The sequence below is a fragment of the Tauraco erythrolophus genome, chromosome 1, assembly GCF_009769465.1.
Source record: "Tauraco erythrolophus isolate bTauEry1 chromosome 1, bTauEry1.pri, whole genome shotgun sequence".
Taxonomy (NCBI): Eukaryota; Metazoa; Chordata; class Aves; order Musophagiformes; family Musophagidae; genus Tauraco; species Tauraco erythrolophus.
The window spans coordinates 34,630,365-34,645,402 of NC_141465.1; the positions used below are offsets into that span (position 1 = coordinate 34,630,365).

The 15,038-nt window shown below is 45.7% G+C and overlaps 2 protein-coding genes across 3 annotated transcripts in view; both read right to left on the bottom strand.

Moving 5' to 3' along the window:
• The window catches only part of BRWD1 (bromodomain and WD repeat domain containing 1), a 67,291-nt gene extending 65,417 nt beyond the window's left edge, over nucleotides 1–1,874 (bottom strand). Inside the window, exons 1-4 of the mRNA XM_086618249.1 lie at nucleotides 1,808–1,874; nucleotides 1,568–1,626; nucleotides 1,347–1,376; nucleotides 1,104–1,163 (exon numbers count right to left, since the gene is read on the bottom strand). Coding sequence (XP_086474375.1) covers nucleotides 1,104–1,163; nucleotides 1,347–1,376; nucleotides 1,568–1,626; nucleotides 1,808–1,874 — 216 coding nt within the window. The remainder of the gene's footprint in view (nucleotides 1–1,103; nucleotides 1,164–1,346; nucleotides 1,377–1,567; nucleotides 1,627–1,807) is intronic.
• Nucleotides 1,875–7,041: 5,167 nt separating this feature from the next.
• Nucleotides 7,042–14,522, bottom strand: HMGN1 (high mobility group nucleosome binding domain 1). 2 transcript variants are annotated; one of them, XM_086608140.1, is made up of 6 exons: nucleotides 14,492–14,522; nucleotides 14,000–14,032; nucleotides 13,876–13,905; nucleotides 13,702–13,752; nucleotides 10,534–10,662; nucleotides 7,042–7,941 (listed from the first exon to the last, which is right to left on the bottom strand). In XM_086608140.1, the coding sequence occupies exons 1-6, from the start codon at nucleotides 14,504–14,506 to the stop codon at nucleotides 7,894–7,896; spliced, it is 306 nt and encodes a 101-aa protein (XP_086464266.1). In that variant the 5' UTR covers nucleotides 14,507–14,522; the 3' UTR covers nucleotides 7,042–7,893. The 2 variants fall into 2 exon arrangements, with proteins under 2 accessions (XP_086464266.1, XP_086464274.1); XM_086608148.1 differs by having other exon boundaries at nucleotides 14,486–14,506.
• Between the last annotated feature and the right edge of the window lie 516 nt (nucleotides 14,523–15,038).

Below are 15,038 nucleotides of genomic sequence, written 5' to 3' on the forward strand. Positions count from 1 at the left end.
CTCAAGTCAGAGCTTGAAAGTATTCCTGTTTAGCAAGCCTAGGCTTTTTAGTGACTTAAAGCATTAATTTAAAACCTCTTTTGCTCAACTGACCACACTGACAAGCAGAAGAAATGGAATCCAGTTTATCATTTTAAGCAGCACTTAAATAATGAAGCACTTAAAGAAAATGTTTTAAACAAAATTTCTTTCCTTCTGTATGCAAATATCATTCTAAGATTTTCAAGTGTTGCACAAGAGAGAGCAGAGGATTTAACTATAATAATAGACAAACCGATGGGTAAGCAAGAAGTCAGTCTATTAACCTAGAGTATCTGAATCTTAGGCGGGGGGGGGGGAGGCAGTGAAAGCAAGAATAAATATCTGTTTGAAGAAAACAAGATCAACTACAATAAAGCAGGATAAAGCCACACTGCTCAGGCACCATCAGGCCACACAAGATTCAACTGCCAAATACACTTTGCCATGTAAGAAGCAGTAAAATAAAAAAGCAAGAGAAAGCAAGCTTTCTATTCTGAAACAGATATAAGTTAAAACATTTAGAGCAAAAAACATCAGCCGTAGAAGGCATAAAGCACACGCTGTTCAGAGATCACTCATATCTTCCTAATATTTAGAAACAAAGCTATGACCAGCAAGTAGCCAGAGATAAAGAGCTTGCTCATAGGCACCAGAACTGCCAACCCTTGATTTCTGAACAGCGATTTCATTTCCTAATCTGTTGAAGGGGACTGATGAAGGAAGCCAACCAGAAAATAAATACCGTCAAATCAAAACACGCTTAACAAACTTGCTCATGAAACTCTGAAATGAAACCTTGCCTCAGATTGGCTCTCCCCTATATGTAGGCAGTGGCATCTACCAATGCAGAACGCCAAGCTCCACCTCTGCTATGTAAACAATATCCTCAATTTAAAACACCACTTGTGTTTTTGGTAGTCTAATGTAAAGAAATTAAAGGCCCTTTCCAAAATAACTCCAATGTCTTAAGAGAGCCGGAATGAAACTGGAAGGTAAAGCTTTGGGCCTACTTTTAAAGGTAAAGGGTCTAACATCGATGTTATCATCCTAATTGAAAGTTTAAGAAAAAAAAAAAGTCTCACCAATTCTTCGTAACTTCTATAATGCTCATTTCCTTGCCAATCCAACCTTTTAGGAAGCAACTATATGAAGAAAAGAAAAAAAAAAAAAGAAAACGGAGTGGTTACAGAGGAACCGATCACATCCAAAGCAACGTGTGTTCAGGGGAAAAAGTTGAGACAGTAAAGTGGAAGAAACTTGAATGACTTGTAAAGGAAACTTTTGAGTACAGCAGGAAGAACGATTTCATCAGAGCCCACACAGACCTGGTGCTGCTCCAGCTCCTGCACCAGCACCTGCAGAGAAAAGGGGAAAAAACACCGCGTTAGCGGCGAGCAAGCCTCCGGCTTCCCAAGCGGCTCCTGCCGCCGAAGGGCTCGGGAGGGGCGGGGGGATCGGCCGTTCACACAGCCCTCTCCGCGGCAGCGGATGGCCGAGGCGTGCGCGCCTGTGCGCCCAGGTGAGCGTGCGGCAGCCCCGTACTCACCGTCAGCGCCCTCCGGCAGGGCCCGGTGGTCAGGAACCGAGCGATGAGGAAGTAGAGCTCTGCAAGAGACACGGGGAGAGACGGGGGATGAGTCCGGGGCCGGCCGGAGCGGGGGGGGCGAGCCCCCGGGGTGACTGTAATTCATAATCACGGTCAGGAAGATGGCGTCAGGGAGCGGCGGGCGGCACCGGCGGCAGCTCTCGCCCCAGCCCGCGGCCGCTCGCGCCCCGGCGGTTTTACCTGATTCAATGAGCGGCAGGGACACGCCGCCGCCAGAGCGGGAAGAGGCCGAGGAGGGCTCAGCCATGGCGGCCCTGGCCCAGCGGCTGCCGCTCGCTCGCTCGCTGGGCACAATCGCTGCTGGCGCCGGCCGCCGCTGCCCGGGCAGGGATTAGGGCTCAGGCGGCGCCTGGCGCGGGCCGGGCCCGGCTCGGCATAGCCCTGTCAGCGCCGCCCCTCCCCCACCGCCAGCCGCCCCCCCCCTTCCCTTCCTTTCCCTTCCCCTCCCCTCCCCTCTCCTCCGCGCGCGGGAGCGAGCCGCCCCCGCCCCCCGCCGGACGCCTCGCTCGCGCTCGCTCGCGCTCCGGCTCCCCTCCCCCCGCGCTGGCGCTAGCGCAGCCTCGGCGGCGCCGCCGCCATCGCCGCCGCGCGACCGGCCACGGCGCTGCCGCCGCCACCTGCGCCGGGCACGCCCGCGGGAGGGCGGAAGGAAAAGTAGTCCCCGTCCCGGGAGCCCCGGGGACCGGCGCGCGGGGAGAGCGGGGGGAGGGTGCGCGTGTGGCCGCGGGAAGCGCGCGGGGCGGGCGGCGGAGGGCGAGCGGGGGGGAAGAGGAAGCGTCCGGTGGGGGAACGAGAGGCCCGGGCGCGGAAGGATTGCGCGCGGAAGGCGGTTGGTGACGGGGCGCTGGTGGGCGGGGCCGCTCTGTGAGGTAGGGGAGGTGCCGCGGGCCGCGTTCGGGAGCGCGCGGCGCAGCCGTTGCTGGGGCTGTGAGGGCCAGGAGCGCGCGGGCGCGCTGGGAAGGAGGCGGGAGCCCCGCAGCTGTCGCCGGTCGCCCCGAGGCTGGCGGCGTGTCCTCCCTCCGGCCGGGTCAGCGCTCCGGTGGGGACACGCCGCAGCCCGTAGCGAGGTGCCGGGAGCCGGCTGCGGGGCTGGCGGTTCCGCGGGACGCGGCGGGGCCCGGACGTTCGTCGTGGAGCACGTTGCCTTGAGCTTCCCCGGGTGTGCCCGGGGCCGCCGGGGCGTTGGGTGCGCTGGTGCCTGTCCTGAGCTGGTGGAGCTCGGGAACGGCTCGGGCAGCGGCGCAAGTGTGTTTACAACCGCCGCATCACCAAATCACGGGATCGATTGTCTTCTGGCTCCTGTGTGCCTCTTGAGGCACGTCTCCTAACTCGTCAGGCTGACGGGTGTTCTCCTATACCACCGAGGCTCCTTGGGTGTGAGGCTCAGGGCACCTCGGCTACCCTACACCTCAGTTCAGGAAGCGCTGTTCCCTCACCCCTCTCGAGGAAGGTATCACTTCACTGGCATCTGCTTTCCAAAATGGGCAGCTTTGCCCCAGTGCCCTTCACTGCCTCTGCAAACAGATGCCAGCGCCACCTCCACCCCACTGCAGCTTTGGGAGCCTGTTTATGGGAGATATTTTTTTTCTTACAGTTGTTTTTTACCTCTGCGCAGCATGAACTCTAATGTAAGTGTAGCAAGAAGGGCTACACTCACGCAGTATTGTAAATCTGAGCTGTTCCTTTGTTTTTCCATTCCCCACCTGCGGTGGCTTGGTATGCATTTTTAGAACCTCAGAAGTAAAATATTTTTACATATCATTGTAGACATATAAATGTATTTTATTGATCTCACTGCTTCAGGTGTGCTTTCAGCTTTTGACAAAGAGCTTTTGTACACCTGAGGTGCAGGCCCAACAGCAGGCAGTTTCCCCAGACATGTCCTGGAAGGCAGACTAGTGCCTCCACTTCCTGCTTGTCACCTCCCTGCCTCATTAGTCCTCTCGCATCACAGTTCAGGTACAGGGGAAAAAAAAAAAAGTGTCCTGCCCATTAAAGATCTCTCTTTTAAAAGAGATCCACGGTTTTCAGCGTGCTGTATTGTCGCAAGCTTCAGCTACATCATGCTTAGAGGCCACCTGCGTTCCTCTAGGTTTCATTGCCAAACAAATCAACATTCATTAGCTAAACTTGGATGCACTTCAGTGTCCTGGCTGCATTCGTGTTTAAAGGAGCTGTGATCTAGTTGACACTAGAAAATGAATTCCAGAATGGTGCAGCGTGAAAATGTATGGAACAGCACTGTCTTAACCAGAACAACTAGTAGCAGCATATGAATATGATTGAGCAACTTCACAGAAGCATGTTTTGTTCTCTTTATGTTTATTTCGAAATGGATAGTTCTCCGTTATGTATATGTATGCAAATCTGCATTAGCTGTTGCTCCATACCTTAGTTGCACAGAGCAAATACATTTCTGGTGTGGTACAGGAAAGAATGCTTTTTCTGAAGCATGCCCATGGAAATTCTTGTCAGACAAATCTAAATGCCTTCCAATCCAATTCTCCACAGGCAGAATTGAGAGCTAGTGCCAATATATACAATTCCTCATTTTCCCAGTAGCCTAAGTGGCTGTTTTTTTTCCACATTGGCGTTTCATGCTATGTGGAGAAGGCAATAGTAGCTGTCATTTATGTAACTTTCTTTATGGGGTACAACATGTTTAGCTTGAATTTAGATTTCTTTCTCCACAAGTGAACTGCTTCTGATGGCTGGAGAATGCTTTGAGAGCTTTTTTTTTTTCCCCCTCTCTCCTCAAAGGGTGCCCAAACAGTAGATATCTTTATGTTAATTAAGAGAATCCTGCATTAAGAGTTGTGAAGGGCAACTCCCATCTGTTGCAGAATCAATCAAAATTCATAGTTGATTCACCGACGTACTTACTAGACGTACATTATGTAGTTAGGACAACATATTTCCTTCTTTACCACGTCAAGTGGGCTGCGTTGCTCAAAACAGATCAAGGACTCCTGTGCTCCTCATGCAACTACCGCTGCCCTTTCCTTCTGCTAGCATGAAAATTCATCTCTCCTACGAGAGATACGCTGTCACTGATTTACCCTCGTCAAGTCTTTTCACTTCCATCATAAAATAAGAAATAACTTTTTGTCTTCAAGAGTAAGTATTAGAGGGCAGTTACAATAAATTGAACAGTGCACAATAGATGTTAGAAGATGCTGAAAGTTAAGAGGATCTCAACATCAGAGTCTCAAAACACATGAAAAGTAGGCATTCAGTAAGAGGAGGTGAAAGAGGTTATTTGGGGGTTTTTACCTGTAAGTTTATTAGTCATGGGTTTCTGACTTGCTAAAACCACAACACATGTCATGTAGCTATGTCATGCTACTACTAAATTAAACCAACAAATAAGGTAACTGGAGGGGAACTTGGGGGAAGTCAGAGGAGTTTAAAAAAATGGCATAAGTTTAGAGTTTTGGAATATCCAAGAACTTGAGGCCAAAGCCACTGCCAAAGCCAGGGGCACTCTGCTAGGAACACAGCTGTGGTGGGATTGGACCAGAAGCATGTTGTGGCCCAGCGCTGGTGGACATCTTCTGTATAAGCTAAAGTTAAACATTGCTTAAATATTGAAGAGGTAAAAATGGCAACACGCTTTCTCAAATGAAAGCATTCTTTAAGAAAATAAGTTAGAAGTGAAACTAAAGGGTTTTTTTTAAGAAGCAATTACGACAATTTGAGGAAGGCACCAAAAATATACAGGAAACAGATACTGTGCTTGCAGGTGTTAAGAGCGTAAACAAGTTCTCAGTTAAGAAGAGAAGAGAAGAAACAAAGACAGAATGTTACTTTTTGATCCTGACTCCTCCCATGACAAGGCTGACAGTTGTCAGACCGGCGTCAAATAGACCGGTAAAATAAAACCACACTACTACCTGCTGCAATACAACAAAATCACATGAAGTGAGGGGAAAAAAAACCCTGAACAAACCTGCGCTCTGTGGCAGAACTGCAGTAATGCTGTACTGGATTTAATTTTTTAAGGTTAAGTAATATATTCTTAATGTGCCCCTTCTGATGAAGGGCTGTTAAATCTTCAACAAGATTGATTTAAATTTCTCAGATACAGCAAGGAAGAATCAGGACAGTTTTGTTGTACTCCATGAATTAGCTCTCAGCACAGCTGTTTTATGCAAAACCACGCTCTGTCGCCTGCAGCCTGACAGAGTGGGTGCCATTGCTCACAGCATGGTAAGCTCACCGGACAGCCCAGGCTGTTCCCTGGCTCATCCTCTGTGGCTTCCATTATGGACACTCAGCTACCTGGGGGAGGTCACAGCCTGGGCCTTTTTCCCCAGGCATCTTGTCCTGGTTTCAGCTGGGCTGTACAGAGTTAGTTTTTCTTTTCAGCAGCTAGAAGAGCTCTGCATTCTGGTTTTAGTCTGGGATTCACTATGAGAAGAACGTTGATGGCGCTCTGGTGTTTATAGTTGACATTGAGACATCAATGACTTTTCAGCTTCTCGTATTTTTACTAGTGTACAGGAGCACAACAGGCTGGGAGGGAGAATGGCTGGGACAAAGGGCCCACAACTCCCCTTACAATTTGGACTTAGAGTTAGGATTGAGGGCTAAATTGGCCAATGGAGTATTCCATATCATGCAGCGTCATGCCCAGTATATAGATGAGGGTTCACTGGAAAGAAGGTGGCTTTGCTCTTCTAGGGGCTCTCACTCTCTGCCTCTGGGAGTGCTACCTGTCTTGTTCTCTTTTCGGGCCTCTCACTCATCTGCGATTGCAGTGTCAGGACTCAGCTGTTTTGGGATAATTTGCCAGAACGGGACAGGTGTGGATCACCAGGTGGTGAGCAATTACCCTGTGGATCACTTGCTTGTATATATTATTATCATTATACATCTATATTCACATATTATCATTATTAATTTTAATTTTATATTATTGTTATTATCTCAAGCCACAAGGCTCCTTCCCTTTTCCCCTTTAATTCTCTTCCCCATTACCCAGGGGTGGGGGAGGGTGAGTGAGCGGCTGTGTGGCATTTAGTTGCCAGCTGGGCGAAAACACAACACATCTGAAGCTTTACTGATTTTAAGGCAGGATTTGAGGAGATGCCAATACAGTTCCAACACAACAGCAACACCATCTGATCAGTTAACGTTCAAGAGGTTGCTTTGTGCACCTTCCTTAAAGCAGTTATTTACACATGACTGCATATGCAAACATGTGATGCTTACTAATTACTGACTTTTTTTTTTTTTTACGATAACAGAAACAGCACTAGCCTATCAGCTTCCAAACTGGAAGTCCAGATTAAGACTGCAACTAGTTTTCCCCTTGCTACTCACTCCCTGCATTACCACCTATCTCTTGAAAAGTACATTTTTAACATCATTAAGCATACGGTTAAGAATCAAAAACTACACTAATATTGTGAGTTGTCATAGTCAATGCAGGAGCTACAGAAACATCCTTTCATAATCAAGATAGATTTATTTGGCTTTTGTTCGGTGATAACAGACACTACGAACAATTTTACAATTGTTTTTATTCACATAGTTTTTTAAATCTAAAAACAGTAATTCTCATTTTTTTTCTAAGACTATTTCAAATATTTTTTGTTTCATCTTTATAGACAAGCTGTCCTTCAAAACTGGATATGAAGTTCCAGTATCTCGAATACAGAAACTTTTACCTAGTCAGTATTTAAAGATGTAATAAAAGTTTCCAATCTTTTGCATAACAGCTACAAACTTGTTGAAAAAAAATAAAGCTGCAACTACCAAAAATATCTTTGTCACAGATATACATCACTCAGCAAGAAATCCAACACTAGGGAGCAGTTTTATTAGATAGACAATTCTACTGATGGTACAACCATAGATAAATAACTAAAATGTTAAGACATTCTCAACATACCATTATGAATTCCGAAGTCTGATCTGTGTTATGCTTCATTTAATAGGATAGAAAAACTGTCCCTCACAGTCTATGGAACGTGAAGCCCAATCAAGACTTCAAAACCCCCTCCTTCATGTAACATGCCATTAATTTCTGGTTTCATAGAAAACAGACAACCAGCACATGATTTTACCACTTAAAAAAAAGCATTTACACTTATCTAAATATGTAAAAAAATGGGCTGAGTTGGGATTCTCTCCTTTTTAAAAATGTGTTTTCTAGAACTACTAAAAAACTTGCCTTTACAAAATAGTTGATAAAAATATTCCTCTGAATTGTACAAGAAGAAAGGTGTAAGGACCATCAATTGAAGACTTGGTACCAGGTGTTACTCAGACTTAGCTTCTTTCTCTACTGCTGCATCAGATGCTGGGGTCTGAAAAGAAGAGAAAAAAACAGAACACTTCAGCGTAGGCAGTTTCTAAGCGACTCAGCCTCTTAGTCTGTAATATTTTTAATGCACGAGTTAGCTAACGCGACATACAGAACAACCGTGACTTGTTTCTGCACACCATGCTTCACAGTCTTAATGAACTGGTGTCATGATCTGCTTGTTTCTTTGGGATAATGACCTACTAAAAACAAGCTATCTTGAAAAGGCTGCTGTCTCCTCAGATGCATCCGTATGAATTTCAGAACATTGCTATTGTTATTACTCAACACACAGTGCAAAGGATTTTTTTTTTTTTTTTAAACAACAAAGCCCATTTCAATTATTACTGCCTTTATGACAGGAAAAGGCGGCTTTTTAACCTACCAAGCTAAAATCCCTGCATATAGGGTGTTTCAAAAGGACACTATGGATATGCTTCATGCAATTAATTTTCAGTGCAGCACTGTTAACGTGTTCTCAAATCCCACCATGTTTTAAAGTAACTAAGACTTAGAAACACAGTACAGCATTAAATTAAATACAATTTTGTAAAAATGCATTCAGTGAAGCTGAACTGTGGCAGCAGAGCTATATTGGTTTCAAATCAAGTCTCTATATGCCACACCTCAACTCCAGAACAAGTTCATACGAACTTAATCGATTTACATTACAACTCCACTTAGATTGGAAAAGTCACTGCATGTGCAATGTATGTTTAAAAAAAGGGAACGTAGCATACGTATTAAGAATAAAATTGTACTTAATTTAATTATTCCAAAGCTTTGCAGCACCACCAGCGGGATAGATTGTTTCATCACAGCAGTACGCAAACAGGAACCCAAACACCCGTTCAGTCTTTACTGCCACCTGGAGGAACCTTTTGAAGGATGGAGTACGGAAGCCATTTCCATTCCCAGGCATTAGTCTCCATGGGTGTCATCAGAAGTTGTCACTGGCCCTTCACCAGATCGTGGACTAACAATAGCATCACTGACACTATTGTCCTGACGGAAAACAATAATGTCCAGCAGGACAGACTGTAACTCCACCTCTTCTAGACTTAAGTGTTATGTTAATCCTGCAGTTTTGGCTGGTGTGACCAACGTGAGACTGGCATGAAGATGCGCCCCAGAAGCCATCATCCATTCCTTGTAAATTTACATCTTCTCTGCACTAGTGTATTAAACAGACTCTACTTAAGAAACATTGCCAAATTTAACTTTGGTATTGCTGAAATGCTACATGCACAAATTAAAAAAACAAATTATGCGATAGTAATACAGAGCCACAGCTACACAGAAAGTTAAGTCAACTAAGGAATTCCTAGTTATAGCACAACTTTTCCACAAAGATCACACTGTAACCTTACACATGAAAAACTGTTACCCTACAGTAAGTTGTCTTGTACACTCAAGTACCATCTTGTACCTTCCTCACCCACCAAAACCCATCATCTACCTAAAAACCAAATACTCTTTTCTTCTACTTAAAGATCCGCACACTAATAGATCAGTGTGATAGAATTTAGACTTTTTCCCCCCCCAGTCTTAAAAAAAAAAACCAAAAACAACAAAAAAAAAACCAACCACAACACTTTTCAATGCAACAACCAGACAGGAAGCATGAATCACACATTTAAATTAAAAAAAAAATAAATCACCTGATTATCTGATCAAACTCCACTGAACTAATTAAAATGAGTGAGGCATTCAGTATTGCAGAATCCTGGGACTAATTCTAGGCCTGTTACCACATGAAATTTGAGTTTCGTCCAGTTGTTAACAGCTGCTCTAATAAGAGGCACTGCTCCTCCCTACAGATCTTGTCCTAAATTTGAAACTAAATTATGTCCACATTGCAGAAAAAGAATACAGTGTGGAGGATGTTTCAAGTTAGATGATCAGTGACTCCAATAACTTCAGCAATGCAGCCATTTTAGCACAGTATCATAGCCAGGACTGATTTGGCACATTCATCTCTTCAGCAACAACAATTATTAGTAGTTCTTGCACTTTCTCTTCCATCTCTGCACCAATCTGTCCCTTCTACCAGCAATGTCTCTACGACTCCTGTAAGTGTTATCTCAACTTTGGTTAAATCATTTCAACTTTGGGTTTTCTGTGAAAACTGCTTCCAGTGCCAAGAAAATGAAAACTGCTGTAGCAAGAAGGAACCTCTCTTAGTAACAGCAAAGGCAGACTAAAACCCAGACCAAACCCTATGAAGACAAGATGCCCCTCCACACACACACACACAAAGCAACATCCCCTCTGTACACCCTGTATGTATTATTTCGCCAAGACCTACCCGCAAGGAAAACAGACCCCCTCTGAAAGACGTTATCCTATATCAGACCTTCAGTAAAATTCTCATCTTTTCTCTTAATTTCAGGGACTGTTATCACATCACTGCAACTCTTATTGAGGTAACTAGAATTTTCCAGGTGTATCTACTGATATTTTAATAGCCTACATCTTTCTTTTGGCAGAAATAGATTCTATTACAAGAACTGCGTATATTTCTGATAGATGTTTGGATACACCAGTACAGGAAGTTACCCAGCTGCTTTGCACCAAAGAATACAGACAACTTTACCTCCTCACTTTTAGCTTCCCCATTTTCTGCAGGCAAGTTGTCCTTTTGTTCTTGGTTTGTCTCTTCTGACTGTTTTCCTTTAGGCCCCTTTTTCCCCTTTGATTGAGCTTTCTTGTCCTCAGATTTATCCTGCAATGAAATAAATTTCCAGTAAGTAAATTAGTATCACCTACTAGTTAAGCTTTGAAAATAATCAAAACTACACAAAACCATGACAGACTTGCTAAACAGCAAGAGCTACTATCAAAAACCAACGAGCTAATACATACTTCAACTGCCAAAAAAGTTTTCCAAACTATGTATAGACAAACAATCACAGCTTCAGATAGTCAGGAAAATGAGTGAATCAAACTGGGATGAGAAGATAACTAGATTCCAGTGCCTAGGCAGAGCAATTTATAATATATGATTTAACCTCATGGCACATAAAAAAACCCCAGCAACACAGTCTTTCCACTTTGTAAATATCATACATTTCAAACTCTCTTTTTCCTCTTAAGTTGATAGATGGGAATTTCAGTAACTTCACCTAAATAAACACATCACCTAGAAGCATCGTTTTCGGTGCTCCTTTGTTAGTATCTCGGTCATATCCTCTGTACCTACATGACTGTTGTTAAATGGGGAGGGAAGAATTATTTGTTCAAGAGCTATTTCATATAATGTGTAATACCCCCTCCAAGACATTCCTTACAGCAACCAAATGCTACAAAGTTCGCCTGTCCTCCAGCTGATCCCCCTACTTAAAAAATATTTCTATCACTTCAGAATTACATAAATGCACTGGTTTTGACACCATCTGTCAAACACTATTTAAAAATACTAACAAAACTTCTCAATAAATGACAAACACTTTTTCTGGTGCAACATGAGTAAGTGACAAGAGAAAATAATGCATTTATACCTCTAAGCAGAAGATCACTACACTGGTCTACCTTAAAGTATGTCTAATATCATTAAAAATATTGTGTGCATTTCATAAGTATGTTCTTCAAATTATGTCCTCATTTGTTGTCTCTGACCTAAAATTCACTCCAAAAAATAAGGTTTTCATTTTTGTATATTTTAAGTACTGTAGAAATGTGTATCTCAGATTGCTATTAGGAACTGTTTGGTCAGAAGTATTCCGTACTATCTTCACTCCAAGCATTCTTCCTTACAGAAAACATGCAACTTCCTTACTTCACAAATACAACTTTTTAATAGCTATCTCAATATACTTCCTATTTTACATGAATGTTCATGTAAAACACTGAAAATACGATTTCATCAACCAATTGCAGCTATTGGGCAAAAGTTCTACGTGTTTTACACCACCAGATACAAACATGCAATAAGCTACATCATATATGCAGGAGATGCATGATAAAAAATAAAACAATCAATCATCTATGCTGAAGCATCTTGTGCCAGATAACTAAATTGTCAAGGTCCACAAAACTTCTAAGAAATTCTTTGTTTCTATTTTTAGAAAGTGTTTATTATTTTTTACATCCTCGAAAGCACAAAAACCCAGCTGAAACACACTAATGGGAAAAAAAAAATCCCTGTAAAAAGTTATAAAGGCTAAAGTCTTAAGTCAGTATTACAAATTCAGGTAACAGACAATTTCACAACATGTAGGCTTCTGTGTTTTGATTGTCAAAATATATTTTTCTTCATTAAAATTTATTTTAAAAAAACACCACATAACTCCACAATGAGCAAACTTCTCCCAGCCAGAAAAAATACTGTCAGGAGAGTTTTAAAAAGGTTACAAAGTTGAATCAAAGAAGCATCTTTGATAGATTAAATGCAGAAAAAAAGATATTTTTTTTTTAAATTAAATCTATCATTTGACTGGTATATAACAGTGAAATACTTCTGCAACTTATTTAAAGAAAGCCCAGAGATAGCTAAAATGAGAGAAAATATTGAAGCTGGAAAAGTAAAACACAATCAGAACAAAAAAAGATTTTTACATTAACAATGAGAAAGTTTCCAAATGACAAAAGATTTTAGTGTCAGCATGAGTTTTAGAACAAAGAGTATCAAAAGTTTAAAAAGTTATGCATTTATTTGAATTGCCAATGGTAAATAGTAATTAAAAAAAAAAAGTTCACATGTTCACAATAAGACAGCATTCCATGCGGACCTCATGTCTAAGATGACAATTGTTTGTGATGTATCAACATGTTCCCAGCTATGAACTGTGGAAGTGTTTCTTTCTAGAAGTAAAGTTGTTATAAGCAGCAAGTCAGTATCATGCCTATCACTCAGCATCAACTAGCAGCATTAAGAATTAGATGCACCACACAAAGACACTGAAAATAAGAGAATCAGAACTGAAGTAAAACTGGAAAGCTTCCTCAGATTCTTTAGGCTTAAAACGCAGAGAATAGGAGCCCACTGATATTCAAACCATTGAAATGAAGGTGCATTACTGATAAGTAACTGTTCAGTAGGATTAATAAAACAAAAACATCAAAAAGTCTGCAAAGTGGAGTTCTGTATTAGTGTACTTGAAATGCTCTTCATCCATACATTAAAACGCAAAGCTTACAATCACAAAGGAACACTTAAAAACACCTATACCAATAAGCCGACAGATACAAAGCCTCTTTCATTTCTCCCAAGAAACAAAAATTTTACACCTCAGCTATTGCATTGTGCAGACAATACTGAAAAACTGAAGGATTACACTAAACCACGCTCACACATACAGAGACCTGAAAGCTAGACTACATGAATGGAAACTCAAATCTTTTTCAGCAGCTGCCTAAGTAATTGAATTTTTTTTCCTGTTCTGATGCACTGCTTTACGCTGTTAATATATTTTATCCCCTTTTATTAGACAGTGATGAAATGCAATCCTATGTACAGTTGCTTCAACATCCCAGTAGTTCTACTCAGTACCAAACTACCATCAGTGCCCACGTTTCTACTCAAGACTGAGTGCTTGATAAGGATCTGATCAACCAGAGGTGAAACGTACCTGTAGATATGAGCACAAGCATCTGAAAACACTTCCTCAGCTCAATAAACGCTCCCACGAGGAACACGCGACGACAAGCAAAAACTTTCGGACACGGTGCGTGGACAACGCGAAACGGGTCACCGCCGCGCGCGTGCGCAACGAGCTCGACCACCTCCTCGCCGCCCCCCCCCCCGCTCCCCAGTGACTCTCACCTTTGCCGCTGACTTTTTCGGTTTCGGCTCTGCCTTGGCAGGAGCAGGTTTCTGAGAAGAAAGAACGAGTAAGAGAAAGAAGTTCAGCCCTCGGTGCTCCCCTTTTCGGTACAGGAAGGCACCCCCCCCGCCCACCCTCCCGCCATGACACGCCCCTCTCGCTCCCGTACTCACAGCGGACAGCCGCGCCGACCGCCTCTTCGGCTACACACAAGGGAGAGAGAGAGAGAGAGAAACGGCGTGAGCGGGCGGGGCCGGGCCGGGCCCTGCCCGCCCCCGCCCCGCCCCGGGCACGTACCTCGGCGGGGGCCTCCCCGTCCGCCACCGTCACCTGCCAACACAAACAGCGCGCCTCAGGCGGCGCAGGCGCCTCGCGCCGCCGGCGGGGCGGGCGCGTGACGCCGCCGCTCGCTCGCCCGCCCCCCCGCCCGCCCCTTCCCGCTGCCGCCGCCGCCGCCGCTTTCGGATTTCCAGCCCCGGAGAGTCGAAGCGCCCGGCGAGAGCTCGCCGAACCTTCCAGACCCCGCTGCCGCCCCCAGCAGGCCCCCGTCACGCGGTACGGGGCTGGCTGGCGAGGGGAAAAGCACCGGCCCCAGTCAGCGAGCGGCGGCAGCCGCCACAGCACCGATTCCTACGGAGCCGCCGCTTCCCTCCGAGCCCCTTCCCCGCGCGCTCAGACCGCCCCCCGCCTCCCCTCCCCCCGACACCCGCCCGTCCCTGCGGCGGTGGAGAGAAGCCGCCTCGGGCAGCGCAGTTCCCCGCCGGCGGCTCCGCTCGCTCACGCCTTCACCTTTCTCTTCGGCATGGCGAGGCTGCGCGGCAGCAGCTGCCGGCCGCGACCCCTGGAGCTGCGGCGGCTCCCGCCCGGCTGCTGCGCGCGCTGGGTGCCTCACGGCGAGCCGCTGGAACCGCCTGCAAGCCAGCCTCGCTGCGCAGGGAAACCGCCCCCCCTCCCCCCCCCCCATCCCAGCAGCGCCAGCGGCATCGCAACAGGATCCAGCCGGATTGGAGAAGGGGGTGAGGCGGGGGGGCGACGGTGGGGGGAACGCTCCCCGCTCTCCGGCCGCCGCCGGCACCGCCCCCCCACCCCTCCCTCCCGAGGGGCGCCTCCGCGGGGCGGGGCCGGCCGCCCCACTGCGCGCGCCCCTTCCCGTCGCGCGAGGCGGGATCTCTCACCTAACCACCGCCTCCCCTTGGCAGGGGGAAGGGGAGCTGCCTCCCGATTGGCCAGCCCCCGTCACGTGGCCGCACCTGTCCCCGTTTCCCCTCACACTGACACTCCCCGCCCCGCCAGGATGCCGCCCGCCCGGGAGGCTCGGTAGTGCCGGGGGAGGGGA